This window comes from Myotis nattereri (assembly GCF_964212035.1).
Source record: "Myotis nattereri genome assembly, chromosome: Y".
Classification (NCBI taxonomy): Eukaryota; Metazoa; Chordata; class Mammalia; order Chiroptera; family Vespertilionidae; genus Myotis; species Myotis nattereri.
This window is the reverse complement of record NC_138094.1, coordinates 13,880,617-13,897,372: the sequence shown is the minus strand read 5'-3', so window position 1 is coordinate 13,897,372 and position 16,756 is coordinate 13,880,617. Positions and strand designations below refer to the sequence as shown.

General features: G+C 42.1%; 1 protein-coding gene across 1 annotated transcript in view; it reads right to left on the bottom strand.

The window, feature by feature from the left end:
- Positions 1-16,756, bottom strand: part of LOC308512346 (centriole and centriolar satellite protein OFD1-like) — a gene marked incomplete at both ends in the record, with an annotated part of 73,262 nt that overhangs the window by 20,697 nt on the left and 35,809 nt on the right. The window contains 8 exon segments of the mRNA XM_081082119.1: positions 4,465-4,560; positions 5,088-5,236; positions 6,643-6,832; positions 7,732-7,826; positions 9,643-9,716; positions 11,720-11,784; positions 11,786-11,815; positions 15,315-15,413. Of these exon segments, the coding sequence (XP_080938245.1) occupies positions 4,465-4,560; positions 5,088-5,236; positions 6,643-6,832; positions 7,732-7,826; positions 9,643-9,716; positions 11,720-11,784; positions 11,786-11,815; positions 15,315-15,413 (798 nt within the window).

Here is a 16,756-nt window from a genome sequence, read left to right as displayed (position 1 = left end):
TTCTGCAGAAGCTTACCTAAATGAGTGGAGGCAGACTCTTAGATGCTAGTGGGCTTCTAGCAACAGAATACCGAAGAAAGCTTTTTCTAAGCAATCAATCTCTTGCTCTAGCTCTTTCATTCTTGCCTTGGTGTGATTACAAACTAAAGATCAGAAATGTGGGAGCAAACAACTGTGCTTGTATTTGGATGATTTATGATCCTTGGTGTAACTGTCTCTCCCATCAGCTTTTCCTGTTTGAGATGATTTTTTTCAAGAAATCCCTGCTTGTTTCACCAGTAGGAGACACCATAAATCTGCTGGCAGAATGATGAAACAGAGATGGATTTGGCTGGGGACTAAATGAAAATAATGTGACCAATGAGCAGGAAAAAAAATTCAAATATGCTTGATATTTTTTTTTTAAATGAAGAGTGAGGTATTAATAAGAACAAATATGCACACTAAACAATTTCTGAAGCCAATTCTTATTTATTAGCATTTTTTTTGAGAGCTTTATGTACCAGTTATAACTTCACAGACCTTGTTTTTAGGCCTTTTTTTTAGTCCTCATTTAAAGATGTATTTTCCATTGAAGAGTGAAAGGGAAGAGTAGAGGAATAGGGAGAGAGAAGAGAAACACTGATGTGAGAGACACCTCAACTTGGCCTCCCACATGCACCCCCAACCAAAGATGGTGAGAAAACCCACAACTGAGGTATATGTGGTTGACAGGAATGGAACCCACCATCTTTTGGTCTGCAAGCCATTGCTCTAACCACTGAACAAAATTAGCCAGAGCTAGGCCTTCCTTCTTAATGCATGATATTATTTCACAACCCACGATCCACAATCATATTCATAAATTTGGTAACAAAGCCTAAGCAGACCTGAATTCACTGTTGATAAACTTTACCTGAACTGATGCAAATCCATTCATTACCTTTATTTATTCTACCCAGCATGGATAGTCACATATTTGACTGCAAACATGGTTCACTAAAGGATGCTGCCCCAGAACTCCCAGGGCTGTGGCAAAACCACTATAGGGCCCAATCTATCTATGCTAATATAAGTTTATGTGGTTGTTAAGCCCTCACGCCGCAATGCCCTCATGCCCATCACATCCATCATCAGGAGGCTGCGTGCACAGGTGGGCGCAGACTTGATGCTGTGTGCACGGAGGTGGGGCCTGGCAGCTAGCTCCACATGGCGTGGCCTGGGGTGCCGCAGTCTTTTTGCATCAAGGGTTCAGGAATTTGGAGAAGGGGCTGACACATAAATGGATACACTGGACAAGAAGTATAAATTTGGAAGGCATGGGGGAAAGCCAGGCGGAAACCAGCTCTCTAGTGGAGTGGCTTGCCGAATTTCTGGACCCATGGCTTTTTATTTACACATTTTGCCCTTTAGCAAAATAAACACACATATCAAAGGTCAGGTTTGATAAACAGGAAAAAATTATCAGGTTAGAGGAACTGCTTTTGGCCTTTCCTCTAGCAGCAGGTAATAATTTGCAGATTTTCAGCCCTGCTGAATATCGAAGCCCATCAGCCTTCTGGTGAACTTCTCGCATTTATTATGACCTGCTGGTCTTAGCTTCTAGCACTGGGGGTCCCGAGGCTTTACATGCCTGCAGGCAGGGACCCTACTCCAGCCTACCTCTTTGGGGCAATTCATCCAGGAGCCTACATCTTTGGGGCGATCTATCGTGGGGCTCCAGAACTGAGAGGGCACAGGCCAGGCTGGGGGGCCCCTTCCGCCTGACTGCAGGAATTTTGTGCACCAGGCCTCTAGTCGATAATAAAAACATAATGTGCTAATTAGACCGGACAGCCGAATGACCTTCCAGACATCCTTCTGGACAACCTTCCAGACAAAGCCACAGCTGCGAGGTCTGAGGCGAGCCACCGAAGGTGAGTGCACAAATTTCATGCATCAGGCCTCTAGTTTTCAGATAAGGGTATGAGGACCTGCAGCCACAACAAGACTAACAACTCTGCTCCTCCCACATTACACCTGGGGAGCTAAGGCTAGGTCATACAGGTAGGGAGGTGTACAGATGCTGGGACTCCCTAAGCAAAACCTGAACATGCATAGCCAGTCTTGTGGCCGCTACTCTCCAGCAATGCCTCCAGGGCAATGCATGTGTTTGAAAAGGTTCCATCCTCAAACTATTCATCTTTCGAGATCACTGTGATTTCAGCTGTGGGCAGTTTAGCAAATAGGCGTGAGAGAAAATAAGGAACAGGGAAGGAGTCAAGAGATAAAAATGAAACTAGCGTGGAAGATGGGAAAAGGAACTGAGGAGGAGTGAGTACAAATAGGAACTGAGGAAGGCTCCAGGCCAGGAAATGTGGAAACCAGTTCAACTGCTAACACACAGAAACTTTCTTTTTGAGCTTTGTATCTCAGCTTCAGTACACCTGTTATGAAGAAGAGGCAGGCAGTATGCATCCTCAGGGCAAACATGCAGTAACATGATAGCAGTAATCCTTCTGAGTATCTGATGTGTTGCAGGCACTCAACTGAGAGCCATCTCATTTTGCCTTCTTCACCATGGCAAAGTAGATATTCATATCCCCATTGCAAATGAGGAAACTGAGGTCCAACTGTAGCTGGAGAAATCACTGGGTCAAATTTTTCCGACTTTAGTGGTAGTGGGTGGCTCTTGCAGTATCTTTAGAAAAAGACTTTTCTAAGACTCCCATGGGAGAATGAATGTATTTTATTGGTGTGTAATTATATTTTCTGGTCTGCAGGGTTCAATGTCCCTTAGCCTAGTCCTGAAAAGAGTGCAGACGGGGCTCCAGCAGAATCAAAGAGTAGGGCCAGTATCCAGAGTGTCCATTCCATGGTGGAGCAGGGCATGATTTAGTGTCAGGCTACATTTAGTACATCAGTACACTGTGTGAAGTCTACATGGCTGTGGGTCACAGGGTGAGTAGAGGGAGGTAAGAACACCATAAGCTGGGAATCTGAGGTGAGCAGCGAGAGAGAGGGGCTTCTTTGTTCAGGAGCTTAAAAATTAAATATTCCTGTACTTGCGGTGGCATGCCTATTTCTGGCTCCTGACTTATTCCCTGGTGTGACTGACTAACAGATAAGCAACATCACACGTCATGCAGACCTCACTAGGCATGGGTCCATTGTCTAGTGCCTTCCCACAGTGATCTTTAGGTAATAAACTTGGAGACTATTAACTGCAATTCCCTGGCAAAGCTGTATAAATGGCATGTCTCTATTACCTAATCTTCCTTTTACTCCTTCCCTGTTAATAACCAGGTTATTATAATGGTTATCACAAAGAAGTTAAATGTGTCCAACCAAGGTTAATCAGTAACTTCAAAATTGAGGTGCAAAAACATAAACATTGTATATAATCAATGTGATATATACTAACCTCTATCTAAAGCAACTGAATGACAGGTCCACCAGTCGCTCTGACATGTACTGATACCAGGGGGCAGACACTCAACGCAGGAGCTGCCCCCTGGTGGTGAGTGCGCTCCCACAGGGGGAGTGCCGCTCTGCTGACTGACCTGTTCCTGGAGGCCCACCAGCCAGCAGCAGTAGCCACTCACTCCCTCAGTAGTCCTGCAGGTCCAATCTCTAGAGAACAGGCCAGGCACCAACAGACCAGTACCACTAGCACAGGGCCACTAGCCTCCTGAAAGTTGGCCTCAGGCACCGCAGCTGCTTCCCCTCCCTAGACACTCTGCAAGGAAGAAATCTTGACAATCCCTGCGAACGTCAGGGACAGATCTGGATCCTGGGCAGGCAAGGGCATCCCACCACCTGCCCAAAGGGCAGATTGCGTTCTCCCCCCACCTCCCCTCCATCCCATACCCTTTGGGACAGGCGCCAGATGCAGGCAAGCGCCACTGCAGCAGACGAGCTTCTCCTGATCAGGACTGACTGGGCGTGAGCCTGCGGCAGGTGCAGCAGGATCAGGATGAGCGAGAGTGGTAGGCAGTAGCAGCAGGTGGCGCTGGACTGCCAGTTTCAGCACAATCCCCACAGGCCACACTGAGGGACCCCACCCATGCACAAATTCATGCACCAGGCCTCTAGAGTGACATAAGTCACCCTGCTTCTCACATATTTTACTCATCTCTCAAGGAACACGTAAAAACCCTGAAGGGTCAGATTGATCTTATTATCAAGGTAACAAATATAAAAGAAAAACGAAGGTCCATGAATTTGGGAACCTCTGTGCCATTACACCTTTCTTATTTGGGGTACAAGGCTCTTCCAAGCCAAAGGAACCTATAAAAGCAAGTCACGTTAGCTGATGACTGACTGGTTGGTATTCCTGAAATGGACAGAGTTTTTACTTCTAAGATGACATATTTCTATGGCTTTTCCCCTACTATGAGAATTACTGAAACTTCAGTAATGATCATTACATTTCCATATATACTGGAAGTTTTACACATACACATTTGTAAGTTAAAAATCTCTCTAACCTGTCTCAATCTGCTTCAGTTGCAATTTTAAATCAGCCACCTGCATAGTTAACCTCCTTACAGAAGCATCATAATTTAATATCTGGGCCTTCAGCTTTGCAGAATGCTCAACCTGAAAAGATTTAAAGAAGGGAAGAAATCAATGTAAAAGAAATCCCAGTTCACTTCAAAAGGAACAAGTCTTTTATAGGGCTTATTCTCTTTTCCATTTTGCCCATTCTGAGCAGCTTCATGCCTGTGGTCCACAGGTCCCTAGAAAACAATAGAGCACACAAACAAGTTTGCCACCTCCATTTGCACTCATCTCTAAGAACAGTTCTATAAGGTATGAGGCAGACACCAGAGTGTCAACAATTCTAAGTCACAGGGCAAGAATCAAGAGTCATTACTAGAGGGCACAACCGAGACTGGGACAATTTTTGTTTATGAGTGCGCTTTCCTTGGGATTTTATTACTGTTATAAATATAGTTATATCATCACCCAAGAATTTCTCAGGTGAGAAGGTTACCTTAGAATAGTGGGGGGATAATTTTTGATGTTAAAACCAATCTGATTTACACTGGTGTGACACACACCAAGCTTACATGTGTACACAGTGGATCAGACTAACACCCGACCAAATAAAGATCAGTACTCACTTCACTTTGCAGCTGTCTCTGCAGAGCCTCCTTGTGAGTTTCAAACTTCTTATGCCCTAACACGAAAGCAGCTCCTGCTTCCTTCAACTGTTTCTGCAAATTTACCAGTTCAGGAGGTGGTTGAGCTATAACGAAGAAGGTAAAAAAGCCTAGTGATTATCAACAGTAAGTTTTCCCATCTCACTTAGCAAAAGCAGCTAAAGATATTTTAAATTGTTCTTTCTTTTCTTTGTACACATGTAGTTAATACCATATTAATTCTATGGAATGGACTAAGAGCACAAATTTCAGAAGAGTTTAATGCATGCAGAGGCAAACTTCACTACTCTTTTCTAATGCAAATGAAAGAAATTCTTTCAAATCCTTTAACTAACCTGAAAGCCCACCTCTTTCCTCTATCACACACAGGAGGCATAAAAGGAGTTCTCCATCAAAACCTGTTAAGTACCCCTAGGTCTAATCTGATCTGTGCACCAGTCAGCAACACTCAGGGTTCAAGCAGACATCAGATGGAGTTCCACCATTTCAGTCACTGAAGAACCACTAAAGGGTGATTCATGTAGGTTAGCCACTAAGGGTGGTATAGTTCTCTGGGCTAGTAATCGGGCCATGCTGTTAACTCCGTGGGCCCAAAGTAGGAGTGGGGAAACTTACTTCTGCCAAGGGCCATTGGGATATTTATTTTTAGTTAGTTATTTATTTTTAAATATATTTTATTGATTTTTTACAGAGGGGAAGGAGAGAGATAGAGAGCCAGAAACATCGATGAGAGAGAAACATCGATCAGCTGCCTCCTGCACATCCCCCATTGGGGATGTGCCCGCAACCCAGGCACATGCCCTTGACCGGAATCGAACCTGGGACCCTTCAGTCTGCAGGCCGACGCTCCATCCACTGAGCCAAACCGGTTTTGACATGGATATTTATAACATCATTTGCAGGTCATACAAAATTATCAACTTAATTAGCCTCCTATATTTGGTCAAACATTTAATTAACTCACCCCTAATGCCTTGGCAGGGCCAGATCAAAAGATTTTATGGGTCTTCTATAGCCTGTGGGCAGGACAGTCTCCACACTTGGCCTAAACCATCAGGGAGGGAAGAATTCCCAGAATTGGGAGAGAAAGATCTGGCACAGGCACAGAGCAATGGTGAGAGGTCATCCTGTAAGCACTGGATCTTGCCTTGCTGAGAGGCACAGGGCCAGCCCACAGCCAATATATACAGTGGGGGTGAGGATGCAATGGTGGAGAGGGAATAATAACCTCAACCTCACTCTCATTCCTCCTTCTCAATGGCCAAATCTGAGCAGCAGAAAGTGAGGGGAGATTTGTACAACCCAGAAGGCAGATTTGTAGTTTAAAGATACTTCTTAGTGACACTAATAATATACTATAGTAATAGCAAGCAAAAAAGGAAGTAACTTCAAATTGAGAATCTTAATTTTATAAAAATTTTCCTGATTGAAGCCTTCCTTACAGATACAAAGCATAGTGTCATAATATTAAGCTAATATGAATTACAAAGACATGCAAATCAGGAAAAAGACATACGGTTAAAAAGATGCAAGTTTTCATTTCTGCTCTCTTCCAGTTGTTGTTTAAGTAATTTATTTTGAGCCTGAAGCTCTAATTTCTCTTCTTTTAGAAGCGAATAGCCACTCATCTCTTTCATCTCTTCATTCAGCAGGTGGTTTTGCTTGGTTATTGCCAAGAACTGGGCCTTGAGAGATTCGAGTTCAAGCTGGAATTGAAAAAAAACTTGCATTTGAACAGTTACTGCAGTACTTCTTATGCAAAAACTGGCAGGCTGCTATAAACTGGGTGTCATAGTAAGTAAGGTCACTGGACAGAGGACTCATTCTCTGCAGTAAGAAGAACCTGATTCCAACATGGAAGCTTATCTTTGCCCTAGAAGGGGCGGGGGAAGTTCATCCAACCTTATACTTATGCAGAACCCTGGCCTACAAAGCAAGTGCTTCAGATTAAGTTTGTTGCCCATTTTCCAGATACAACTAAGGTCCCAATAGCAATCACAGACTGCAGCAATGTTTATAAAAATGAAAAGCTGAGCTATCACAAACATGCTGTGGTGCTTTCCTTTTTTTATACATTTCATGTTTACATACAAAAGTCTACAATGTTCTCAAATAAATAGATCATTACAGCTGCAAAAATACATTTTATGTGCAGGATATATCCAGGTACATCAAGTTCCAGCTCTGTCCTTCAGAGAGCACACGTGATGAACAGCAAGAAAATAAATGGCATGTGAAAAACACATCTCATTCTGTTTTATCCTGTAAGATCCCAATGTAATGACAGGAATGTTCACCTTCTGCTGATGGGAAGGAAGGAGAGGCTAAGGCAGAAACTAAAAGCACTGGCCACCTGCTATGGGCTAGGCACATAGGTCAGCTCACCACGGAACCTCAACCACCCCAATGATTAAGGAACTTGTTCCAGGCAACAAGCAGGAAGGACTAAAAGGAAGAACTACTAAATTAACTTAAGTTGGGCCTTCTTAGTCATAAAATAAACAGTCTAAACACATCAAGCTAAATAATGTATGGCTGAAGCTAAAATTTCATCTACTGCCTTGAAGTTTTATCGACTTCAAAAAACAATAGGCTTAGCAATTACCTCAAGTTCTTTCACACGAGTTGCAGAATGATTGCATTCTTCTTCCTGTTTTGAATTGGTAGCCATGGACTGCTCTTGCAAAAGAATAGGTTTTTCTGAAAGAGAAAGCCAACCAATTTAAGATGTTTTTCTAGTGAATAAAAACTCATTTAAGAATTTATGTACAATGTCAGACCTAATGACGATTATTTCATCATCTAAAATAGCAGGTGTCATAGTCAAAAATCAGTAGGGAAAGTAAGAAATAAGTCCTATTACCCAACAGGTGATGGGAAGTCTTAATGGTCACATATATTGTGAACTTTCTTCCACTACACATACCAACCAGTTGCACCAGCTGCTCAGAGCCCTCATACCCAAAGATCTGAATTTCCTTAAATACAAAGATTTGTCTTATGATTTTAGTGTCTATTTCATCATTTTCACTTCATTCAATATGAGTCTTTGCAGATATATCATTAAAAAAAAATTAGCTGACTACATGATGGTACTAATTCCTAAGAAGTATTAGTCTAGTTTTCACAAGATAGTCACAGAGGAGCAGCCACACACTGGGTGACCTTATGGGTCTTTATCAAGTACCCAGCTCTGGTTCCTTTGAAATTTCTACTTAAGTTCACTTCTTTTCATAGACAAGTTTCTACAAATATACTGAGACATAAAATATCAAGAGATTGAAAAATTATTCAACTTTCCTACTCCTGGGTTAGTTATAAAACAGTTTAGGAAGTTATATGTCAGGTAAAAATATCATGAGGCATAAACATATGTTACAAGTAAAAGAAATAAGGAAACAGGTCACAGGGAATGGAGAAGTTAAAATTTTCCATAAGTAAAAAATGAAGTCTCTCATGCTTAAAACCACAATGAGATATCACCTCCCACCTGTTAGAACAGCTATCATCAATAAATGGATAAATACGCCGAAACCGGTTTGGCTCAGTGGATAGAGCGTCGGCCTGCGGACTGAAAGGTCCCAGGTTCGATTCCGGTCAAGGGCATGTACCTGGGTTGCGGGCATATCCCCGGTGGGAGATGTGCAGGAGGCAGCTGATCGATGTTTCTCTCTCATCGATGTTTCTAACTCTCTATCTCTCTCCCTTCCTCTCTGTAAAAAATCAATAAAATATATTAAATAAATAAATAAATAAATGGATAAATAACAAGTGCTGGCCAAGATGTGGAAAAAAGAGAACCCTCATACACTGTTGGTGGGAATGCAGATTGGTGCAGCCACTATGGAAAAACAGTGTGAAGTCACTCTCCCCACCCCCACCCCCCAAAAAATAATAATAATAAGTGCGGCCATATGTTCTAATAATTCTACTTCTCAGTATATGTAAAAAACAACAACATGCCAATTTGAAAAGACATACATGTGCACCCACATGTTCACTGCACCATTACTAGTAACAGACAAGATTTGGAAGCAACCTAGACTACCATCAATAAATGAATGTGTGGATACAGAAGATGTGATATATTACTCAGCCACTGAAATGAATAAAATCTTGCCACCTGTGACAACATGGATGAATCTAAAGGATATTATGATGAAATAAGTTACAGAGAAAAACAAATACCTTATGATTTAACTTACATGTGGAATCTTAAGAAATAAAAATAAAACAAAACAGACAGGCCCATAAATATAGATAACAAGCAAGTGGTGGTGAAAGGGGAGGGAGGAAAGTAGATGGGGGAAGAAAAACCTCCTGAATACCCTACCTCTCTCAGGTTAAGGTCATTTTTGATACGTAAAATTAAAAGAACAAAATAATGATTAATTTTGTAGTAAGAGTAAAATGTAAGCTACACACACACATATAAATTTAGAACAGGCCCAATTTAGGAAGCTAATAACCTATACCAGAAATTTACAAATGCAGCTTTCTTCTCCACAAGAATCACCTTTATTCTTCCTGTCCTCTTCACCCAGTCTGTTAGATCTATCGATGTAGTCATCCTTTAGCTCAAGTTGATACCTGAGAATTAGAATGACCAGAATGATTTTCTTGTCACTTTCCTGAACAGATTCCTATCAATGTATGGGTTTCTGTGGCACCCGGGCACCTAAGGGCATGAACATGGCCATGCATAACTTCAAGGACTATCAGTACCAAAGCCCAGAGATGCAAATTCTGAATATAAAACCTGCTACAATCCTTTAATTTGGTCCCCAAAACTCGTTATTGTGAGGTTATTGAGAACAATTATTCCATGGTAGTCTGGATTGGCACACAAAAGTAAATTAAGTTCAATTTACACTGGTACAACTGACTCTAAATCCCAAGAACAAGAAGTCAGTCACATCCACCTGCCTTGCCTTGCACCCCATCCCCACCCCAAAGAACTTTTGCCCTCAAGGGCTGGGCATAGGGTTCGGGGCCAACTTCGACCACCCTCATATCTGGGTTAGCAATACCAAAAGCACACTTTCAAGTTTTACTTATCTCCACCAACTGCCACTAGCAGACGTTTCAGTTGAGAGAGATGGTGAGTATCCTGTGAATTCCCACCCTTGCTCAAGTCATAGAGGATACCCAAACCAGACAACATCAAACAGTACATGATCTGCGAAGCAGTGGGAAAATTAACATACACATTTACTCATTCATTTATTCCTAAGGGTTTAACAACTACAGACATGTCAGCACTTGCTATTACATTCGAGAAGCTGACATACTATATGTATGTCATCATTTCAAAATCTATACATGGAAAGGTACTATATTTTAATTAGAATTCTTTTAAAGAATAAGCTCAGTACTATGTAATGTAAGTACTATGTAATGTAATCTCATGACAAATTACGGGCAAGGCAGTAAAAAGAGACCACTTATTAAGACATACCAAAAGTTAGTTGAGTCATCTCTTCACCACAAATTCATTTACTCAATGAATATTATATGAACACCTGTGTGCTAGACACTACACTGAGCACTGTAGAGAAAAGTTACCATATGGGCTTGATGTCTGCACTGAGTAGTTAATCACTGCAACACATTAAAACTCAGATTATAGGGAAGTCATAGTAACCATAGTTATCATATTTTCCTTTTCCTGTATAATTTTTTTGCTCCATTGTTAATTTCCATTTATTTCTTTTGATTCTGGCTTTGCAGAATCTTGAAGGAATACAGGGCACATGTTACCTGATAAGCACTAAAACCACTAGGCAGAATAATTTATAAATTGATAGATACCTCCATCGTAGTGGCAAGTATGAGGCGGGAGAGGAAAAGAGAACTAAAAGGGATTATAATTCCAGCCCTGGTCAGCCTGATTCAGATGGTTGAAGCACTGTCCAGTGCATTGGAAGGTCATGGGATCAATTCCTGATCAGGGCACATACAGGAGGCAACAGATCAATATTTCTCTCTCATGCTGATTTTTATCTGTCTCTCTCCTTTCCTCCCTAAAATTATTTTTTTTTTTTAAAAAAAGTGAATTTTTAAAAAGTTGATCAACCTGTGGGTCGCGACCCCTTTGGTGGTTGAACGACCCTTTCACAGGGGTCGCCTAAGACCATCCTGCATAACAGCTATTTACATTACGATTCATAACAGTAGCAACATTACAGTTATGCAGTAGCAACGAACATAATTTTATGGTTGGGTCACAACATGAGAAACCGTATTTAAAAGGTCAGAAGGTTGAGAACAACTGCCTTAGATCAACCACTTTTATAGTTTATCTACAATGTGAGCTGAGCAACTCACAATGTGCCATAAAATGAAAGCAAATCACAGACCCTCAATACATGTTAGAAAAGCTATGAGTAAGAAAGAGCAGAGGATGCTATTCCCTATACTGTAACTCTGTAAAATTATCTTAAATATTCATGGGAAAGGCTTGACTGTCAATAAAAAACACGTAGTTTTTTAAACACTATCACCATAAAATGTTAAGTCTTATCTACTTCACTAGTATTGCTGTGTTTCCATCAACTTATTCCAAATCTATTACTTGTTTAAGAACACCAGACAATTTCTTTAGAATTTCATTCTTGAGCTTTTGGTCACAGGTCTCCTCCATGCTCTTTATATTCAGGATCCTGTCTCCTAAGTGCATCAGCCACACTTTTATGATTTTCTTCTGTAGCCTCTGATATTAGCAAAAATATAAAAAGCAAAAAAAATAAAACTGTAATTGCTGAAGTAAAGACTTTAGGAGAAAAAAATAACATAATTTTAGCTCCACAAGCTAAAACTGTTATGTGACTGTCACTGCTGGGAAGTAACTGGAAAGAGCTGGAGTTCTCCATCTATTTTATGAACTGACCAAGTTATGTGGGATCTGAAGTAGCAGATGGAGCAGCATGGTACACCAGGCTGCAGGGAGTGTGCAAGTTTCAAGACCAAAGTGCTTTTCATAGAAGATGATGAACACTTAAAAAATGATTGCAGGTAATAAATGGCCATAATAAATTCAGAGAAAAGCTACATACCAAACTTAAGTTAGTGTACTTTTGCTTTAGTACTTATTACTTCAGTAAGATTATTTCTGTGAGGTTTAACTGATCAGCCCATAGGTATGAAAGACAAAAGATTTGTTTCTGATATTTAATAATCTAGTGATTGAATACTGAAGAGTGCTGAACAATAGAAAAAGATAGATAGGTCAATCAGAACTTCCAAATACTGAAGAATGGAATGGTCTTCCCTTTGATCGAGCCAGGTAAGTGCTAGGGAATGCTGACCATTCCAAGCAAAGGATAAAAGCTCTATGTGTTAGCACCCTCTGCTGACTAACATGTAAAGCAAAGGAGCAGTAAACAATACTTATTAGCTTACTAGATGCCTGGTGCACAAATTCATGAATGGCAGGGGTCCCTCCACCTGGCTGATCACGGTGGTCTCACACAGTCCTGATCTTCTCACCCAGTCCCAATTGGGGCTGGGGTGGGATCACAGGAGGGCTCCAGGGCAAGTCTGGTCCTGTCTTGCCTGGTCCTGATGGGCCCCACCCCAGCAGCAAGCAACTTACTGGTTGGAACATCTGCCCCCGGGTGGTCAGTGCAAGTCGTAGCGACCAGTCAGTTGACCACTCGGTCAGACACTTAGCATATCATGCCTTTATATATATAGGTTGTAACTCACAGCACAGAATGTTCAGCATGAACTTTCCCCTGCCCCTGGTCTTGGAGACCGCATGTTCTTCTAAGGCTCTGCTCACCAAATTCAGCTGCCACATGAAGTAAATTGCATTGTGTGCGTGGAAACCCTTTGTAGGCTCCATTGCTGTGTCTTTACTTCGTTGCAGTTCCAATTACTCCAACATAAAGACAGACACCCTCATTATCAGGTAACACCATCATGGTAAGACCCCTGCTCAGCCTACTGCAGTGGTTTTTAAATAGGCCATGGGTCGCCCCAGATGGTTTGGTAGAGTAGGTACAGCCGCAGCCTGCGAACTAAAGGGTCCTAGGTTTGGTTCCGGTCAAAGACACATTCCTGGATTGCGGGCTTAATCCCCAGTATGGAGCACATGCAGGAGGCGATGGATTCTCTCTCATCATTGATGTTTCTCTCTCTCTCTCTCACTCTGCCTTCCTCTCTGAAATCAATAAAAATAGTAAGTAGGCCATTAATCAAACGTTGCTGCTCTCCATCCAGTCCCCTCAAACCCTCTTTTGTCTTTGACCCTCCCCACACACACACTCTGCTGCGGTCTGTAAAATGGGGTCAGGATTTCTACTTCAACCAAGGGCAAAGCTTCCACATGGACCTCCTTCCCCGACTGTCTTTGCCCCCAGTCCTGTGTGGTTTCTCCCTCCTTCCCCTCCATCTAACTTGGTGGGCCCTGCTCTGCCCCCTCCTCATGTGACCTTCTGTCCGCAGCCTCCCACTTTCTCCTCTGGGGGCAGAGCTCTCCAAAGGCTGTGTGGGAATGGAGTGGGCTGTGCAGAGTGGGGTGGGGCAGACAAGGCAGTACAGGGTGTGCAGTGGTGGAGAGCTCTGTGGGCCAAGTCCAACCTTTGGAGAAGAGCTGGGGTGACAGGTCACCGGGAGGAGGAGGGAGGGATGTAGACCTTGTCCCGTGGGAGAGGCACTGGGTTCCTGGGCTGTCCCCACACAGCAGCTTTTCTAGGCCCCTGCACAGCTATCATCCTCCACCTCTTGCTGCCTCCGCCTCAAGTTTTGGACTCAGTTTCTTTGACTCAGCCCCACCCCCGTCTCAGCTGCGTTCCAGGAGCCTGAGGCTGCACGTTGGCTTTGGGCAGCTATGCCTGGCCTGCCCCCTATAATGGTGTTACCCACTCTCCTGGAGTAGTTAGTGAAACTTAAATAAATATAAGCAGCTCTGAAGATTATAAATTGAGCACTGAGAAGGCCACAGGCTGCGGAGGGCTGCATAGTCCAGGCTCTCAGCATAGAAGCCTCCCCAGCCACCCGGTCCCTGCTGGCTCCCGCCCCCACCTGCCTCTGCCCAGGGCTCAAGACAAACCCCAGGAACTTCCTGACAGCTCTCACCTCACATCTCACTTTCCAGTCCAGCCCACCAGTGCCCACAGCAAGCTAACCTACTGGTCCGAGCGTCTGCCCCCTGGTGGTCAGTGCACGTCATAGTGACTGATCGACTGATCCAGTGGTCAAACTCACAGTGGAACTCCAGTAGAGGGAATAATTTGCATATTAGGCTTTTATTACGTAAGATATCAGCGATTTTCAACCTTATTTATCTCTGACACACATAAACTACTAAAATTCTGCAGCATGCCAAAAATATATTTGCCCATTTAAAAAAAACACAACAGGTATATTTTTGAATCGTTCACAATGAACCGCTATTTTGTGTTGACTGTTGTCTTTTTTTTTTTTATTTGAAAATCTAAGGAAAAAGAGGTTAATGCCCTTGACTACAGTCAGGTATGTCATGTTTTATATATTCTTGCAGCACACCAGTTGAAAATCGATGGCTTATTTGTCACTTTCCTTTTCTGTCATGATCAATTTACCACTTCAGTACTGCTTAGAACAGAGTAATGTAGCAGAGATGAAAAATAAAATGAATTAAAGCCTATATAAATGATCTAACCACATTAATGAAGACCAGGGCAAATCCACTAAGGAAGTAAGAGTCAACTAACAGTAGAACCTAATGGAAATGAAACCTGTTTCATAAACTAGACTGGTGAGCTTGCCATTAATGGCAGGTACAATGTGAAGAATTAAATAGTGGTGAGCACTTAGTACACACACATCCATCACCCAGTACAAATCAAGTCAGAGCCACTGCATTGAGTTACTACATGCACATGGAACCGTTAGATCTCAATGACTAAACGTAAGTGTGTGACTGAACATAATTTGTTAACAGTTGTTAGTTTCTTCAAAGTACTGGTCTGGTTTTACTGTAGCCTGATGATGGTGTCTCACTGCTTTTCATCCCAATAACTAATATTTCAAAAGCAAAATCCTAGTCTTTGTTTCTCTCAACTTATGCCTTTTAAAACTAGCCGAATGTACCTTTACAAGCAAGAACTCTACTTGGCAATTAGCATTAGAATAATTAGTAGTATTTGTTTTAAACTCACAGACTCTGAATAGTCAAAATGAAAACATTACTTACAAATCAAAAGCTTCAAGTCTTTGCTTCAGTTCTGCTTCTCTGCCTCTTAGGAAATCGGTATCTTTCAGTAGAAGCTGTATTTGAGCATAAAGTTCTTTTGTTTCCATCTGTAGAGGAAAGCATTAATTGTAGCAAGCAAGCTGAGGAAAATAAGACAGGTTTGAACTAATGGACTGCTTCCTACATTCCAGAGAACAAAGTACAGACATTTAGAGGAACAATTTCACTTTTAAAACATTCCATCTCAAGGTATGCATTTTGCCTATTCTAGTTACACAAGAATTTACCTCCTAGTCCAGGGGTGGGCAAACTTTTGGACGCGAGGGCCACAATGGGTTCTTAAACTGGTCCGGAGGGCCGGAACAAAAGCATGGATGGAGTGTGTGTGTGAACTAATATAAATTCAAAGTAAACATTATTACATAAAAGCGTACGGTCTTTTTTTCTTTTAGTTTTATTCATTTCAAACGGGCCGGATCCGGCCCGCGGGCCGTAGTTTGCCCATGGCTTCCCTAGCCCAATGACTGTTACGCTATATTACCCTAATATCCCTTGTGCAGAATATCCTGACACTTCCTTAACATTTTTGTAAGTTCTCCAGAAAAAAAAACACAAAAAACAAAATGGGGGAACTTAACAAAGTAGAATCCCCATGGTTCAATAGTCGTCTGAAAGTTTCAATTCATGGGCGGTTCTGACTCAGAATGAACAAGCTGGAAGGAAACTGTGAAAAATAGATCACACTTACATTTGTGTGTTCACTGAGCAAGGATTTACTGAATATCATGTCAAAAAGCACAGTGAGCTGGATATGAAAAGATGAACAGCTATAGTCCCCGTCTTTTAAAAAAATCACAATTTACTGAGGGAGAGAGAAATAATACTACAATGTGATAATTTCACAACCAGAGTCCAGTCTCCACGGCAGGAATGATGCCTAAATGAGTCTATCAATGGGATTCAGGGAAGGCGTCACCAGGAAGCATCATTGAAGCTAAAGTTTGAAGGACAGGACAGTTTTATCAGGGAGAGAAGGGGGTGAACAGTCGGGTGGCAGAGTAAAAGTATGGTGCCTTTTATGAGGATGCCAAGCTTCTCCAGTGCCTTCAGAGAATCTGACTGAATGGAGACAGGCTGTCAACTGGTTGATCTGATCTAGTCAGTCACTCATTTTAAGGTTCAAAGTGTTAGTCTGAACACAACCCATCATCTCAAAGACCAGTGCTTCCATTTATTTTTATAGCTAAAATTAACCCAATTCCCAGAAATGCCAGAAAAAATTGGAGAGGGGGTGTGGTCACCATTAATAACTGGGTTTTACTGAGAAGCTCCAAGAAAGGTTGACACTGGGAGAAAGCCTTTTAACTTCAACCATCTCCTGGTATCAGTAGTCCTGGCTGAGGAAACCATGACCCCAACCTAGTTAGGTCTGACAACCCTTGGGAAAGGA